Genomic DNA, 19,334 nt, shown 5'->3' on the forward strand with positions numbered 1-19,334 from the left:
ACCGTGCTCATGGGTTTTCTCGGGGTTCCGTTTCCTCCCACTTTCTTCATTCCACCATTTCATTCATTTCTCATAATCACCGTCTCCTTTGGCCTAACCGGCATAGGCGTGGGACGTTAAACTCAAAGATTTCATTTCATTTCATAGAATTTATAGTACCTTGTCAAAACGTTTGTCTTCAAACTGTCAAATACAAATCGCCGTAAATTGTGTAATCTACTGTCACAAAAAGTATACCATACTATTTTCTGATCGCTATAAGGAAGAAATACCATACTATTTTGTGATCGGTATGGTAAAATACTATTTTTCCGTACTATTTTACCGTAAATTATTAATTATATGTAAACATTGTTATTTTTAAATGACTGAAGCGAAGTAATCTCACGATGATGTTTTAACATCTGGTCATTAGGGGGGCCAGGAAATCATTTGGGGAGCCTGGCACCGATGGGCCCCCCGTGGCTACACCCCTGCCTAAGACGTACCTGGAAGATCAAAAATAGTACCCATCAGTATCAACGACCTTGTGAAAAATGTTCGAGATGGGCATGGATTCCTTCGCGGTAGAACTTGGTTTGCCGTGAAGCAAAGAAGGTATCAAGTGCATTTTGCACCTTTACTACGGAGTTGAACTTTAGTTCTCTAATGTGAGTGTCCAAGAAATGGTTCAGGGATAATCGGACGGTGCACTGTCCAGGGAGTATGGCGGTTGCAATAGTGTTTCCCATTTAAGGCGTAGGATGGTGTCCCGGGTCACTCTAATCATGTGGGGCTTAGCGTTGTCCCGTAACGGGAGAACCCCTTAGCGATTGAGAAGTGCTGGGTCCAGGGTTTTGAGTTTTTCTTGAACACGGCTCAACTGCTGACAGTAGACAGTTGCATTAATGTTCTGCTCTGACCAGCTAGTAGCAGTTCCCGATGCACGATGTCGCGAGCAGTCCACCAAACACACAGCAGGACTTTCTACTGCATTACTGGTTTCAGCTGTTTTGTAACCAGTTCATGGGATTTTAACGAATGATGACGACGCCATGGAGCTTCTTATCACATGTCAACATCCTGTCCAGATATGGCTTCTTCCTCAGACGAGACAGCAAAAAAACACAGGTGTCTGCACGCGTAGTCTTCTGGCCCGGAGTTAATTCATGTGGGACCAATATACTCAAATTGTAGTGTTTCCCAAGTTGATGAAGGTGCTGCCGGATGGTTTCTCCACTCACATTGAATGTTAGCCCCAGTTCCTCACAGGTCTCTCCACTGTTCGCCTCAATTGCTACCTGAAGATCTTCATTTTGTACAGGTGTTGGTCTTCCGGCACGTGGTGCGTCTTTCGTGAGTGTTTTGTCACCGTCCTTAAACTTTCTAAATCACCCTTGCACTGTCTGCGTAATCACGACACCCTCACGAAAGGCCTGAGATATCTTCCGCCCCACTGCAGTGGCGTTTGATCCAAGTTTGAACTCGTACAGCATAACTCGTACACCCTTATGACGCTATGTGGAGGTTCCATATTCACTCTGTCCTTACACAAGTTCACGTTGTAACTGAACTGCCACAAGCAGGTAGAATGTTGGATATACCCACACCAACATCTGACCTTCGCCTTTTCTCCATTCGCATTCAACTCACGGTGTAAGGATCAATTGAACACAGACCTCCACAAAAAGCGACAGAACTTTCTTGGTTACCTTGATATATCTCACAGGACATAATATGTTTCGTATAGAGAATATATCTATATTAAACTTAGTTTTAATATCTCGAGCTCCGGAAGTCGGAATGTCAAAACTCCAGATTCGTGTTCCTCGTGATCTAGTTTACAAAATATATAAAAATCAGGTGGGGTCCACTTTGCTTCCCTGCAGCCTACTTTTCAAACGAAACTAAGTTTTCCAGAGTGTACATTTTGCTTCAAACTGAGTTCTGCCCTGGCTAACATACGTAAATTCGCTTCTATAAATGTCGTTAAAGTTACACTTGAAATTGTCGTTCGGCATTCTTGTAGCTTATGAAGGCATGAATAATTCAAGTATGTTTGTCACAACATCTACAAAAGAATATTCATTCGTATAGAACCTCCAATACATTACATTAAAACACATGAATTACACAAAGAAAACTATTGTGCATTAGAGCAGATCTCTTATTAGCGAATGGCCCTACACCCGCACACTGCTCAGATAGCTCACAGCCTGAGCCTGAGCGCAATTCCAAATTTAACTCAATCGCGATTAAGATTGTCAAAGGTGTAGCGGTTTACGTTGAATATACCAACACTTTATTCACTAAGTCGTCTTAGATTTTTCTCCAATCCCAAAAAGCAGGTGGTTTTTCGTGATTAAGATAGCGAGGGACGAATATAGAACCTGACAATCGGGTGGTACCCGCAAAAATCGGGTAATATGACAACACTAAGCTAAATAGAAAATAAGGTATATCCCTATTTAAGATCACTACACCTGCAACTCATGAAATTCAATTTGAAATCTCATCCACTTAGACTGAGATCTTTTATATTATCATTACTCTTTCACTTTGTTTCTAAATAGTACTGCCACTCTTTCTTTTGTTAACAAAAAAACACCACCTCCCTTTCTTAGAAAAAAGAAAAGAAAAAAATTTAGATCGCAATTCACAATTTTATTGTTGATTTGTTGCCACTCCGATAAATGTGAAATGACTATATACTGAAAGTCATTTCATTTGGCTTTGCCATTTGGCAGTGATGATCAGGCACACGAAGTTTCATTATTCAATTATTTTAAATAATAATTCATGTATCACACATGATTCAAAATTGTATTTTAGCTTCTCTAAAAACTCACAGCTTATTTCAAAAGCCAAGTCCTATTGCTAGCTATTATTACAATTACAAATATCAATATCCAAAAGTGACTAAAATTCTTTTTTTTTTCTTTTTTTTTTTTTACTTAGATATACTGAGGTAAGTAAACAGAAACAAATGAAAAAGGAAGAAAAATAGAGGCCTTGAAACTAAAACATAAACAAATTTAAACTAAAACGTAGACAAACTTATCAGTTTTCAGAAGATGCTATCTACAATGTAGTGAGCAGAGTGAGTCGATGGGTCCGAATGGGTGGTGGGTCGTAGTGGGTCACATCCTGTTGACTTACTGTCCACTCCATCTCTGACATTAATGTAGTATTTTTCTTGCTAAATATTATATTTGTATTTCTTTTAGGATGGTGTTTTAGCTCAGGTGATGACACAACAAAGAAAAAGTATCTCTTCAGTTACAGATGGGAGGATGTGTCGTAACAGGCGCAATATTTAAGAAATGTTAAACACAACAAATCGGAATTCGGAATAAGGAGCGCTAGGCAGCTCTTCTTATGTTACCTTTTCACATTCTTTATACATTCTTTGTGGGGCTTCAATTGTGTTAACAGTGTATAGAATGAAATAGAAAGTTGTGAGTAGTAACCTGGAAAAGATAGGTAATTAACTGATTCCAATCAAATGAGTAGGAACCCTGACCTTATACAAGTATATTGTCTAAGATTAGTGTCCCGGTTTTTCGTTTACACAATCTGGCAACCCTAAACACAGGGGCGCCGGAACCGGGGGGGCAAGGGGGGCAGTTGCCCCTCCTGAAATTTTCAAAGGGGGCAAGATACTCGTTTTGCCCCCTCACTTTCAAACTGTAAAAACATCACACAACACTCATTATATGAACTAAATTTTGCCTTTTATAGTAATGTGAAAAAAATTATGTTTTCCAGATTCATCTTTCTCCTTGAAACAAGGGACCGGGCGCTTTTTCTGCCCCCATGTTAGACAGAAAGAATTAGGAAAAATAATTGAAAATTCTCTTTATTTCCATTGGTGTACATTCTCAAAACACTGTAAATTCTTTGTAAATTACGTTGTTTAAGTAATCGTAAGTCTGCAATATGAAACGAGTCGTCGAGAGAGGTTTTAAACAGATAGAAAAATATAACAGTTTAAATGAGTAACAGGACACTTAGGGTCTAAATACATTTCCCATACAGTTAAATTAATGTTCTTACAAACAATATGCAGAGTGCTGTAAGTTTTATAGTGAGGAGGAAAAATGTATAAGGTAGGATTAATAATTCAGAGCATATGAAAAATGCGAACTCTATTGTCGTTCCGTTCGTTTAATCGTTTCACTACCATTTTTTTTTCGGAGTGAGAAACATTAATGTATGGCTATTTTAAGTTGTTCTCAAACGTATAAATATATATTTAAAAAAAAAAAAAAAACATTTTCCACCGTTTCGTTTTTCGACGTGGGAAGGGTGGGACATTATGTATCCCTCTGATATTTTTACGTGGGACCTATATGTCCCAGTGGTATTGACATGAATGATCATCTTGTATTTTCAATTATGAAACGTATATTCTCAGAAAAACAATTGGGTCGTATTTATGATTACAAATATTTTACATTTCGGCATCCTTTTTCAAATTACAGTACATGCAACCACTGCTTTATCACTAGCACATTGTTCCTCACTTTCATCTGTTCCATTATCACTTTCATTGTTTACGTTCACTCCCACTACTGTCTATTTGATAATGTTAATAAGAATTCTGTGAACCATTAGCAGGCTTCTCTTTACCAGTGGAACATTGATTTATAGCAATAAAATGTGGTAAATTACCAGGGGTCCTCTGAGAATGTATCGTGGGACACAAATGTCCCAGTGGTAGTGAAAGGATTAAGATATGTGTGCAAAAATAGAACACCTGTTTCAGCTCTCCTTTCAGACCAAGTTTGTAAACAATAATAAGGAAGACAGTCACTGCGTATAATAACTAGTAGTGTTAGATATTTAGCTCGCAATGGTCAAGCAATCAGTGGACATTTGCATAGTACGGGTAATTTGATGTCACTCATGGATAAAAGAAAAATGGGTGTGCCTGTTCTCAGCCAATGAATTAATCGACAGGATAACTGGCTTAGTGCTGATTGAAAGAATGAAATTTTAAAGATTATGGGACATACAATGTAAAGAGACTTGGTAGCAGAAGTTAAAGAGTCTCCATTTTATGCAATCATAGCCGATATTTAAAAGAACAGTTGTCTCTGTGTGCGCTGTATTGACTCTGATTAATCAAACCCAACAAAATATTTATGGAAATGATCACCCCACATGACACAAAATCGGAAACAGAATTCACGATCAAAGATATTCTAACGAAGCCTAACCTGAATATAGAAAATATAAGCGAACAGTGTCATGATGGTGCTGCTATTATGTCAGGACGAGTGAATGGTGTGCAGAAGATAACTTCGACTCAACATCCGAAAGCTGTATGCATTCATTGCAATAATCATGCAGCCGACATTGTTCTTGAACCCTGTAAAACTATCAACGAAAGTAATCCTAAATATTTGCTGCCTGTTTGTCCTACTCGCTGTTGTGTTAGGCGATTTCAATCTACTACAAACGAATTCAAATCACGTTGGAAAAGAATCATCAGTAATACAAGTGGTCCAAATGATGTTCAAAAAGTAATTCTAAAAGGGTATTTGAGAAGAATGAACAAATTCGGAATGATATTTTTTCTGATAGTCAGTATACGTGCTATTGTACCTTGCGGACAACTGGCGAAAGTGCTTCAAAATTCTGAAGTTTTTGCTTCTGGAGCTAAAAGAGCAGCAGCGATTCTATCTAGAGGACACTCTGAGCAACCTACGAACGAACAGTGCATTTGAAAACATCTACAAGGAAGCAAAGGGAAATACAGACAGACTACACTTAAAATTGCCCACTTCATCAAGATCAAAAGAGAACACCTATTAGGTTGGAGGAGACTGATAATCCTTGTATAACAGCTAACCTAGAACTTGTATCAGATCTTTCAAAATTGTACTTAGAAATCATTGACTATTTGTTGAATGAAGTGCAGCGTCGTTTCAATCAGCCAGGCCTCAAACAACTCATAAAACTATAGAAGATACTTTCTGAAGGAGCTATATGTGCTGATGGGCCTCTCTCGAGAGAATATTTGAAGCAGGAATTGGGAGTTCACTCGGATTTTAACCTGGATAGATTATATGGTCAGCTCAGGCTGCTTCATCCTACCTTGATGACGACTGAGTCGCTGACGACCATCAGAATATTAAAAACTATTAGTGCTGAAACCTCAATTGTTCGCAGCCTTCTCGACCAAGTTGTTCGTCTAGGGACTTTCATTCCCACTATGCCAGCTTCTTGAGCATTTGCGAAAGATCATTCAGCTATTTGCGTCGTCTAAAGACTTATTTGAGGACGTCCATTTTGCAGGAAAGATTGGCTCATCTGCTCTTGTTGCATATGTGTAGCGACCAGACTTAAACAACATTGCAAGAGAATTCATATCAAAGACAAGCGAAAGAAAATATACTATTGGTCAATTTAAAAAAAAATGAATGTAGAATTACGTAAGTGAAAATATTATGCGAATTATAACCAATTAATTAAATAACAAAATAGCACTTAAAATTCAATATAAACTTAAATTATTCCTTATTAATTGTGTCACACTTTATTAGTGAATATAATGTGATTAGAAAGAGAGGTGAATGTGATAAACTGGATATACTGAAGTAAGTGTAGTAAAAAATATAAATAACTCTGGATAATTAGTGTAATTGAATTTTCTATATAAGTTTTATGAAGTCTTTAGGGAAAATTCCATTTTTCCATTTCTGGTACGAAGTCAAGTAGGTAGAAAAAATATATTTTCTTATTTTTCCCTTAATTATGTAGCCTGTTTTGTAATGTACAAGTTACTTTCTACTACAAAGTGCTACAAAGTTTGTACTTCTAAATAGCAAGTTCTATTATTACAGTGTACAGCAACACCAGAACTGGATTTTTAAAAACATAATTTTAATTTCCTCTCTTCAATAGTGTCCGTGTGACCATACAGTTAAAAATATGTACCAAAATATAAAATGGTAAAATACAGTTAAAAATATGTACCAGTATATATTTTAAAATGGTAAAATTTGTACTTACAAACAGTCATTGTGAGCAGTACAAATTTTACAATTTTATATGTTTTTAATTCTGATTTCAGTGGTTGAGAATTTCTGCAGCAGACCAAAATCCAGCACAGAACTGACACGGGATTAATTAATCTAAAGATGTAAACTAAGATGCCTCTAATAGATGGAAATTTCACTCTCACGAAACTGTTTACAGCATCATTTATTATTATTATTATTATTATTATTATTATTATTATTATTATTATTATTATTATTATTATTATTATTATTATTATTAAAAATCAAATCAAATTATTGTTATATTACAAACATATATTCGTATTGTCTTACCTATGTTACATTCCCGTGTCTATTTTCAAGACAGTAGTTTGCCCCCCCAGCTAAAAAATACTTCCGACGCCACTGCCTAAACATATGGAAATGATACAAAAATGAACATCCTGTGGCTTATACTTAAATACCGTGAGTCAAAAGAAAAATCATTACCCAAGTTTTCTCTTTTAAATTTACAATAAAATATGATAATCACAAGGTATATTTTGTGTGTGAAATTGTGTTTACTTTTAAAGAATATTAATATACTCTTTAAGTGAATAATAACAACATACTTCTAGTCACAAAAACGAATTTCGCATTATACAGCTGTGGCGAAAGAAGTATTCTTAGTTGAATACACATTCATTCAAATTCTTGACCCAACAAGGATTTATATACTATAGGAAATTCTACAATATCTTATACTACAGTTTACGCTGAAGTCCAATATTAACAAAAATCATGCTGAAACCATCTGGAGACGAAGGTTTGAAGCGTACCCATCTATGACTTATAACGACTATCTATTAATATACTTCTCGGTTCACAGTATCATCAGTGAATCTAGTTGATTGTCCGTCATTGTCATACGTAATTTTTAACTTGCTTTAAATTGCTGGAAGCCCTTTCATTAAATGCAACTGGCGCTGGGCTGTAAGAGCAAGACAACAAATTTCCTTTGGCAGTGGTAGTACAATATTCCTGAATCCGAGACAACCCCAAACATACATCTTTAAAACAACAGAATTATTGCAGTGTCTTACAGACCTTCTTATGCTTCCTCACTGGAAGGATCCACTGAATCTGCGAACGTTAAAGTGGTAGGCGAGAAAGAGGGTAAATTAATATAAACTCGTGATTATGTTCAGTAAAGAACTCCACATCATATATCACGAAAGAAAAACGACCTCATATTTTTGGGTACGAAATACGGGGAAAACCTAGTATTGGATTCAGAAATATACATTACATTTTGAGCTTGAAGATGATACTTCACTCATGCACTGATTACTGCATGACAGTAATGCAACTCCTATAGTATAACAAAAGTAGCAAACTTAAGGCTGTTCGATATAAAGAAACTCTTCTTTCAACACATGAGTTTAATATTTTTTTAAAATATTTTTTTTAATAACTTTAATATTTTCTCTCTTCACAAATGTACTGAAAATTGAGAAATTCCCTAACGAAATGAGCGTTTTGCATTTAAATTCTTGATGTGAAAGAAAAGAAGTAAATAATAATGTTCAATGCTATGATGGAATTAAATTGAAAACTAAATATAATTGATTCTGAAATATTTGGCTGTTGAAATATTAACGTTAACCCTGCAGTCCTCAGTACAAACACTAACTCTTTGTCTGACAGTGATACGCGTCAATACGACTTCCTTGATGTTTTCAGTACCTTTGTTACGATAAGTATACTCCACATTACAAAATAATCAGCGTTTATTTATACTTGTGGAAAATAATTTTTAATAGTGAGAATTTTTATGAAAACTACGTTAGTTTGCCGAATTGACTCAACAGTAGCGATTTCCCAATCTTATTTTTTGATTGCTATGCTAAAGATACATCCTACATATTTCACGAATGCAAACGAAAATTTCTGATTCGGGTTTAACTATTGAATGTCGTTTATTTTGTGATACTCTGTTTAAATATTACAGAAGTAATATTAAAGGGTCCTAATAACTCCCGATAAACATGTGGATTTGCCAAACTGTTTCACAGTGTATATTAACAAAATGAAACGGTTCATAAAATATATGAATTTGCTGAATTGGCAATAGATTTGACGAATATCACTTTTATACGACTGTACTGAAACGATAACTTAAATTATTGTTGATTAATATCAACTTGATTCTCATTAAATGTAAAAACGAAATCTCTTATTCAATTTTTCAATTACACCCCATCCTCCTTTAAGTTCGCCACTGAAAACGTCTATATATTATCAACCTAGAACTGAATAGAGGTCAAGCTAATATTGGAACAGATCGAAAGAATTTTTAATTCTCCGAATACAAGATAAGATTTGTTATACCTAAATTGATCAATATACGCCTTTGCACCCCCAACCTTCAGCAACGATAAGTAATCTTCACACAGCTTATAAGAAGATCGCATTAGGAAGGAGAAATATTCTTTTTATTTTTTTTCTTGTGATTTATACCACCACTGTACTTCCCCATTTGTGTTCAACAGATCCCTTTCCATACAAGGAAATAGATCAGATACGTGAAGAATATGGATTTTTTTTTTCTATAATGTATTTTCAAATCCAATAGTCATATTTACTGTAATGCAATGTCTACCAAGCCCTAATTTTCACTACAAAGTACGTACGATTTAACAGAATACATGGATGAATTCAGTAAGAAGATATATACTTACATAGTCGTCGTATGCATCTTTAATGGCTGTGAGGGCAAGCACTCCTATCAAGGGTACAGCCGTGGTGATAGGGGTGAGCGAAGAGATGGCAGGAATCACTTGGAGAACCAATAAGCAAAGGAAATAGAAATTCGCAAGTCTCTGGAACTGCTCAAACAAATTTAACGGCAGGAATGTCAATACGGTGTACTTGGAGGTTTGGATGTAGTTACTCTGAAACAAATTTGCACGAAATTAGTACATTTAAAGACTTCGAAAGAAAAATTGTTTTAGCGATTCAGATATTCAAGGTAATAAAGTTTTGAAAAATAAAATTTTTGACTTCTCTTTTAATACACATGAACCTAAAACTACATTACTACAGGAGGAAGTAAACAGAGTTCACTCTTAAAGAAGTTACATATTCACCGATGGAACTTTCTAGCAAGCAATCATGCTTGATTACTGTGCCGGAAACATGTCGCTTATTGGATAGTTAATCTTCCATCACCTACTAGCAGCTTCAAAAATTATTTCCATTTCTACCATAAAAACAAACACACATATATATGTATTATATAACTAGAAGGTATAAAAAGCAATCAAACAAGTTTTACATAATTTAAACTGGAAATTTATAATTATTATACACGCCATTATACATTATGTAAAACTTACTTGATTATATATATTACCTTGTTACACTAAATCATACAGATATGATGCTAATTAAAAATTGCATCGCAAAATGTGATGCATCTATGAACATAATTTATTTAAGAAGTTAACTATTTCTATAAGAAAACAGCCCAATATTGATCTTATTTTATGATAACAGGGTTCTTCTTCGAAAACCTGACATTTCCCTTTATGTGTCTCTTTGGTTCTCAATAATACTATCCATCCGTCCCAGGCCCGTATTTAGGTAAGTGCTATTCTGTGCTCCAGCACAGGGCGGCTAAATTTTGGATATTTTAAATCAAATGAAATGAAATCTTTAAGTTTTACGTCCCACGGCAGTTGAGCCGGCGAGGCTAAAGGAGACGGTGATGATGAGGATGAATGAAATGGTGAAATGAAGAAAGCGGGAGAACAATGAGAAAACCCACATACACGGTGTTTGTCTACTACAAAGTTAACTTGGTGCGAACTGGGATCGAACCAAGGACCCCATGCACTAAAAGGTGAACGCTCTACACAATAAAGTACTATTTAAAACTAGCAACTCGTAGAGTTCCGCGCAAGCGCGAGAGAATATGTTAATTTGTTTAATACGCTCTAACTACAGTAGTTACTATAGCTAGCTTATCTGATTATTTTTAAAAAGTCATCCTCTCCCACCTCCATCCAAAGGGATGAGGATGAACTTGAACATCATGAAAACTGATACCGTTAAACTCCGCGACCTCGAATACTATGAATTCAACACTAATATCTGTCGTTTTCGATTACTTTTAAAATCTCGACCCTCCCTCAAGATTGAAGTATGACCTTGAAGTTGAATTTGATTAATTTGACTATTCATCTTAGTGACCGCAAAAGCTATGAATTTAACTCTAATTTTGGTCGTTTTCGGGGGGAGGGATTATTCAGATCACAGGAGGCGCACAATATATAAATACGGGCCTGATCCATCCACTACGTGTTAGACACAATACTGATGGAGACTGGCCATTGAATTGGCAACAGAGAGGAGGGAATAGCAAGGCATGGACAACAAGGATTTTAAGTAGTAGGTTGACTGAGGTGTTCGTCCCACTGTCAAGAAGTATCTTCAGAATGAAGATTTAACTCTTAAATGTCCTCTCGTAATAGATCTAATATTTTAACTTTCATTCTATTTTCTTGATCACAGAAAAATACTAAAAATGCAAAATTATGTTTCTGTGACTAGAACAAATTAATCGTATCTACGGATTAATTTCAATGGGAAAATAATTTCGGTTCATGAACAGCGTCACGGAACAGATTAAATTCGTGATCATTCAATCTATTGATATATATATATATATATATATATATATATATATATATATATATATATATATATATATATATATACGTAAATAGGGTAGATAATTTATCTTGATACGTTCCTGTAACTTTTAAACTGATGGACAAAAAACGCTGAAATTTTATATCATGCAGATATCGACAGGGGGCATTCTTTGACATACTTGGTGATACCACAATCTTAACCGTGTTGCTAACCCAACATAAATGTATGATTCTTCAAATGAAACTATGTTAGGTTATTGGATATTTCAAATCTACATGTAAAAGGAAAATATATAATACTACAGTTATCACAAAGTGTTGCAGAGTTAAGGCCGCTACAGTATCACAAACATCCAAATTTTGGTGGCCTGTATAGCAGTAATAAGGCAAATAAGACAGATGGGGAAATGCACATATTAAGTACTAAAGTGTCTAATACTATGGTCATGATATGACGGATTTCGAATGAATAAAAATGAAGTTACAAGGGAATTGAAAATTTGATTTTTTAAAAAGTCTAATTCGAAATACTGTTTAAGTAGGTACCTCATCCCATTCCATGGATGGTTTTCACTGGATGTGAGGATTATAATGCCATTTACAATAATTTGGTATCGCAAACCGTCTCGGAGATATGGTAAAATCTGTTAAAGTTTGCAACACAGTTTAAAATTATGTAATTCGGATAACTTGTAATTACACCTGTCAAAAATTGTTTGCAAAAATTACCAAAAATTACCGCAAAAATTACCACATATGAAATTTTATCGTTCTTTCATATTTCCCTAATGGTTTGAGATATCAATTTTTTGTAAACGGCATTATGATCTTCATGTTGATTGAAAACCATGTACGTAATTCCATTTGATATTTATCCAAACACTTTTCTCGAAATAAAATCCTTTAAATAAAGATTTTTAATTCTTTATTACTTTGTTTCTATTATTTGAAATACGTCATATAACGACCGTAGTATTTGACTTTAAATTACTTGGGATGTGCATTATCCCGTCCGTGTTATTAATGCCGTAGAACCCTCCAAAAATTTGGTTTCTTTTTGATGCTCGTGATGCTGTAATGTCCTATGTTTGCAACACTATGACAACCGTGGTACCTGTGTTTTCCCATTACATAGATTTGATACAGTAATAATTTGACGTAGTGCCATTTGAAAAAAAAAAACTTTATGTTGAGCTGGCAACACTGTCAATCTTGTAGTATCACAGAGTATGCCAAACAATGTCCCCCTGCCGAAACTCTTGATGCGCTTCTGGTCATAGAAATCTAGACGGCGAAAAAGTTCTTGCATTTCTGCTCATAGAAACCTAGACGGCGAAAAAAACTTAAGTTCGAAAAACTATCCTAGATCCTTACGTCCCTCAGATCTGTGCTTACAGAGAAATCTATTTTCTCTCCATTCTGCTACAGAGCAACATGACCATTTGGAGCAGAGGTCTGGATGCTGCCGTCAAGTAAATATCTAATTGTCATGTACGAAAAGGTCAATAATAGACAACTTACGGAGTGAAGTATTCTTGGTGTAGTGATTAGCATAACGAAGTTGCGTACAGAACTTTATTTTAGCATAAATTCGAATCCTGTTCACGAAAAATTATTAAGAAAAAAATCTGCGTTCTACTGTAAAGAGTATGGTCGTAAGAAAATTATAAATATGTACATTACATCATATACTGTATATTAAACCAGATCATAGAACCTTCTTTAGTCTCTAATGTATATTCTTGAGCCGAAGTGTTCATCTAGTTCTTCAGTATTTCGCGCGAAGAGAATCATTCTTTCGTACAGCGAAAGAATTGAAATATGAAATAAATATCAAATTGCCATTATCAGTAACTATAAAGGAACAGTGAATTAGAAAATCAAATTAGAGTAGTGGTTACAATCTCTTATTGTCATGAATGACAATATTTTATTGATGAACAAAATGGTTCATAGAATTGGTACATATAGAAAGATGGTACGGTAGTATAATAGATATCATTTTTGTTACGATATAATCATTCAACTGTAAACATTTAATAGTGCTGAATTCAACATCTAACAACATGCAAGCTTAAGTGCAAAACAGATAATTTATAAACTCACTCAATAGTACGAACAAATAAGCTGAATATTTAAGTATTCAAATTTGCCTGTCACTTTAAAGACTTCCCAAAAATCATGTGATATGCAAATAGACAGTTTAAGCTTTCTATTGCCATATTTTACTATTGCAGATGCTGCTCAGCTTTGTCCAGACAGTGGTCTCTGTTTTAATATTTAAAAGTTCTGTGTTTGTGGTAACTTCTTAGAAACTTCTGCATTGCGACTCGATCATGAAGATTAGGTGTAGGATGATCTTTTTCGATTGAAAACCTCGTTTTTTTTTGAGTTATTGTCCTTATTTCAACAATTTTCTTTCCTAATTTGCTAAAGGCCATTATATTGTATTTTAAATTTTACCAACTCTTAGGAAAATCCAAATGACATTTCCTGAAAAATTATTGTTATTATCCTAATGATTAAAAAAGTATCTTGGAAGTCAAACTTACCACAAGGTATTTGCTTTCAATTTTTTATGATTTTATCTAAAATGTTAATTAGTTTTATCTATTGACAAACACAATGATTTATCACCACAGGTGCTTTTTTGACTTTTCACAAGCACCTTTCTTCTGCTTCCAACAATTTTAGAAAGATTACAAGTTCTGTCCTTGTGGTTTTAAAAATAATGTTATACATATATACTAAAATTAAGGTATTACAAAAATCTTATGTTAGTTCAGTTTCACCCAATTAATTTGACATGATTTTAATGATGATTTTTTCATTCATAGTTCGTGATTTCATCACATTAAGAAAATAAACGGTCGCTAAATTATACCTATAGTTTCAACCGCAGCCAATAGGAATAATCTATATTGGCCTGTAGAAAACACATACTCTGATTCAAATGCGAGAACACATTTTTCTTGCAAAGAATATTCCAAACAGAATAATTTCTACAGTAATGTAACGGATTTATAGTACCGAAATATTTAATTTATCGACACCAAAGAATATCATAGTAAAGTAAAAAAAAAAATAATATTCTAAGAATCAGGAAAAGAGAGTAAGTAACGAGAAACTAATATAAATTATGTTTAATACTTTACGGCATAATCAATGGTTAGCGTATACCGGGTAGCCACGCAGCAGATGAGGGTTGGAATCTTATTCTCTACTATCTTTTATATTTGATTATTCCATTCGATGAAAACATTGCTGGAGAACAGTTGAGAACTTCATACGCAATCGAGATATTATCAACTATTAACATCCAGCAAATAGTGTCAAATTAAAGTAATACCCACAGAGAGGCAAAGCAGGAAGAAAAAGTAATATATGAAAACTGAAAGTCTTACAAACGGATGTGGAAATAAATTTGCTAAATGTAATTCAAAAACTCCAAAACGCTTCTCTGAAATGTGAACAAAATTAGAAAGTTCTAAAGTTTCAGATTAATCTCTGTCTGATTGAGATTTGCACCGAACTGAACGTGACTATTGGCATCTCGTATTCACATTACTTAGTGACATCTGTGCATGAACCAAGCACCAAAGTTCGAAAAATCTTCGTCAGCATGGACACAAATATGTAGTGCAGTTTCTGGTGCCGCCACCTCATTACATGCAGTGACAAATAAAAAAGCATGTTTCGTCTTTTGTTGCATGCCATGTGTGGCTTCCAATTAAACAGGATAAAAGTATTGCTAAAATCATAATATTTTATAATTTAATATATATATTTCAGATACATACACTCAATGAGTACAGTATTATTGCAAACATTTAAAAAATATCTAACAATAATACTTCGTCGCTTCCAAACCTGCAAAACTGATTTTTTAATACATCAAACTTCTTCCGAATGACTTTAACTAAGATTCTGTTTAATAGAGATATCTATCTTAGATATGTACATATTATATATCTTGCGATTAAAATTACGGACAAGGTTTACTTCATGAGAAGATAGTTCAGTTAAAAGTTATGAATGCTGATTTTAGTTGGGACATTCATGTCATTAGAAAAAAATCATTAGGAAAAGATACCATTATATACAAAAAAACAATTATGAATATATGTACGTATATGTTGGTATTTTGAGTTACACGACTGCGTTCTGTCTGCTACATGAAAAAGAACCATGATTAATACAATAATTCAGTACGATGTGGAAGCGATTCACTGTAATGTTGGACTACCACGGTAAACGTGAATTCAACGAACAGAACTATGTACCAGGGAAGTAAGAAAGTACGCGCCAAATATACAACTGTATTGGCATGTTTGTAATCCCTAATATGATACGTAGCTTAGCTCTTCCAGTCTTTCCCAATAATTCGTGATCGATACCATTCGGATACAGGAAACGAAAGAAACTTGACCTAATAGGCTGAAGTTACAGTACATAAACAAACAGTGGAGTCTAAAACTTAAATGGAAGTTTATGCATGACTAACCAAGCTCATCAAAATTAATCTAATGTTAAAAATAGAATGAGAATTTAGAAAGGAGCTAAAATATTGAAGAGTATGAGGCGTATTTTTCAAGCAAGTACTGTTCTGAAATAAACAAATAAATAAATCAATAAAAACAAGTGTATATTTCATTAACAATTTTATCGTTACATGAAACTTGTACCTTAATCTACTTTTCAACATAGTTTCCACCAATATTAAGGCAGTTATCGTGTCGTACAAGCAGCTTTTGAATACCATCCTCATAGAAATCTGCTGCCTAATTTGGCAACTTTCAACAATTTAAGCGTTGAGTCAATTTCATAGAGAACACTTTTTGAAACAAGAAAATTTATCAGATAATGACGAAATCTGTAAGTGGTTATTTTTATGACACTTATTTATTCTATATCAAAGTATATATATAAAGAGGGAGAGAGAAAGGGGGGCACTCTTTTATAGAGAGAAACGCTGAGCAATATGTAACTTGAGTTTTGGACCGGATGTGTGGCTCAAGAGGTTGGTTAGCGTCTTTTCGTTAAAAATTAACATCTTTTCTTTATTTTTATCTGGAATCCCTTTTCTTTATCTGCAACACGTTTTCAGAATCATACATAAACGATGCCTGTCGCTAAGACGGGGTGGTATTTATAATATCGCTGGGCCGCCTGTCCTATGTCCCTTGAATCAACCACTTTTCTTTAACAAGTTCGTAGTGAAGACTTCTTTTTTGTCAGGGCTAGGCTATGAACGGCTGGTTGGTTAGGCGATTTTTTGAGAAGACCAGAGTATGAATTAGGACCCGGAGTTAGGAAATTCAGATTTTTGTCGGTGTTCTACTAAGAGACTTTCGTTGTAGTCTTGTTTGATTATGACTTATTCAATTCTTCTTTGCTATCAGCTGAGCGAGATAACTCCATCGTGGCCTTCGGCGTGTTTGATTCCCGACAGGAGCTGATGTAGTTCGGATCCCACGCTAAGCTGTAGGTTCACGTCTCATACAGCTTTGCTGCTGAAGTGGACGCTAAAACCAAAATGAACATCATCAGTTAAGACAGGAATCCAGTCAGTAGGTTTCTTTCTTCAGTTTAGATCCAACTCATAGCCTATATAAATGTCCTTTTTACACTGTTCATATAAATAAAAGTTTAGTCTTAATTATTTATCAATATGCTATACAAAATACACAATAAAGCTATTGAAAGCAAAACATTTGAAAACATTCTATTATCATTTCAAGAAAGGTTATCTAAGCGTTGTAGTACTGATCTAAAGGAGCCGGATAATTAATGAAAATGAATGGTTGTGAAAGAACTGAAGGAATGACAATGTGGGAGGAGATGGAAGAAGCACCGATAAATACATGGACACTACCACATATTGTCCACCGAAAACTCATGGTCAGGGATCAGACCATCGATCCTTTGAATAAGAGGTGAGCGCTCTACCACTGACCCACCTTAGTCATTCGCTCGAGATGTTACTCTTCATTTACTGGCAGGCATTGAATGTTTTGTTGCTTCCCAGAGTCAATGATTTCAGTGATGAGATACAATATGTAGAGGTGGAGTGGGTTAGGTTAAGTTTTTCTACAAATGTCTCCTTTAGTCTAAAGGATATAACTGTGGGACTCAAACTAAAATATTTCATCTTCAGTTTTCTTTCGTATTCTTCAAGGTGTTCTTAAGTCCTGTCCATCTTCGTCCCCACACCCAATCATTTTTCAAAAGACTGCGGAAATAATAATAATAATAATAATAATAATAATAATAATAATAATAATAATAATAATAATAATAATAATAATAATAATGTGTGCATTATTTAGAACTCAGAAAATACTACACAGTAAAATACGCAGTTTGTGTTTTCGATACTTTCTCCATTGTCAGAGAATACTGTAAACATTATACCGTCACAGACTATGATCAACAGCAAGAATAAAGACCATCTCAGAAATATCAACTAATTCATTGAGAAGTGAAAATTACAAAGGAATTTTAGTATTTTATTTCTGCAGAAGCTAAAAAAACAGTTGGGATAGGACCGATAAATGCTTCTCAGTTTTTATCTGGATACTGTTAAAATTTCGAAAATTAATGTAAGTTAAACTTTGAGTGACAAACAGGCACTTATAAACTTTGAGTAACCGTATTTTTCTTCGGCGCAAAATTTTACATTACTTTGAATTTACGCTAAACCAGGGACGTACGGAAGGGGGGGACACGGGGGTCCGGACCCCCCCCCCCCCGAAAGTTCGACTTTTTAAAAATTTAGCCTAATTTTAGGGGCAATTTTAGCAATTTTAATATAAAATAGCTTCATATTTAGTTTGAACCCCCCCCCGAAATAAATTCCTGGGTACGCTACTGCGCTAAACAATAATGAAATCACTCCATAAGTCTCTTGCAAAATAAAATGTGCGAGTGCATAGTATAAATTGTTTTCCTCTTTCAATGTGCTTCATATTTTTAATTAGTTATATGAGCATCGAGTGTTTTTAACTTTTATCGGAAACCATCAGTAATATCCAGAACAAATAGTTATTGGATACCCTTATTGAAATCCACTTCCATTTAATACAAATCAATTTGACCTTGATTTCATTAAGGTTTAGTGAGAAAGCCACGACGATGGTGAGGGAAAGGGGGCTGGCACAGTGTTTAAACATTTTTCAATTCAGACTGAAGTGGCTCTATTACGCAAATATTTGCTGACAACCTTCCTAGTTTCCGACCATCACACAAAGCCTGCAGATGACATCTATCATTCCCATTTGGAGATAAAATCTTTTCCACAAGCAATCACGCGCTATATGGATGCCATCACCAGCATCAATAGTGCCATTTAATTCTTATTTGGCAAGTAAGTGATCACGGAATGCTAAAAATTTCAGGGTTCTCAGTACCTTTAAATATCCTTAAGAATGAACACAATTTGTTATATAGAATGCTGATGAGCTGAACAAGAAGAGTGTACGAGATTCTAATTTCTCTACACAAAAATCATAAAATGTTATTAATGTCATATGGGTATTTTCTTCAAAAAGCCACAAACCTTAGATTTAGAATCTAGGTATTACACTTGAGAGTGGAAGAGGCTGAGGCTTGGACCTCATCCTATGAGGTTACACACATTTACTCCTTT

At 34.6% G+C, this 19,334-nt stretch overlaps 1 protein-coding gene across 7 annotated transcripts in view; it reads right to left on the bottom strand.

Annotated features, from left to right (window-relative positions):
- ATP8B (ATPase phospholipid transporting 8B) overlaps positions 1 to 19,334 on the bottom strand; it is a 568,064-nt gene that overhangs the window by 142,232 nt on the left and 406,498 nt on the right. For all 7 annotated transcript variants that reach the window (XM_081734176.1, XM_081734178.1, XM_081734179.1 and 4 more), the window contains one exon: positions 9,710 to 9,922. In XM_081734176.1, coding sequence (XP_081590302.1) covers positions 9,710 to 9,922 — 213 coding nt within the window. The remainder of the gene's footprint in view (positions 1 to 9,709; positions 9,923 to 19,334) is intronic.

The sequence above is a fragment of the Thermobia domestica genome, chromosome 12, assembly GCF_964235325.1.
Source record: "Thermobia domestica chromosome 12, izTheDome1.hap1.1, whole genome shotgun sequence".
Taxonomy (NCBI): Eukaryota; Metazoa; Arthropoda; class Insecta; order Zygentoma; family Lepismatidae; genus Thermobia; species Thermobia domestica.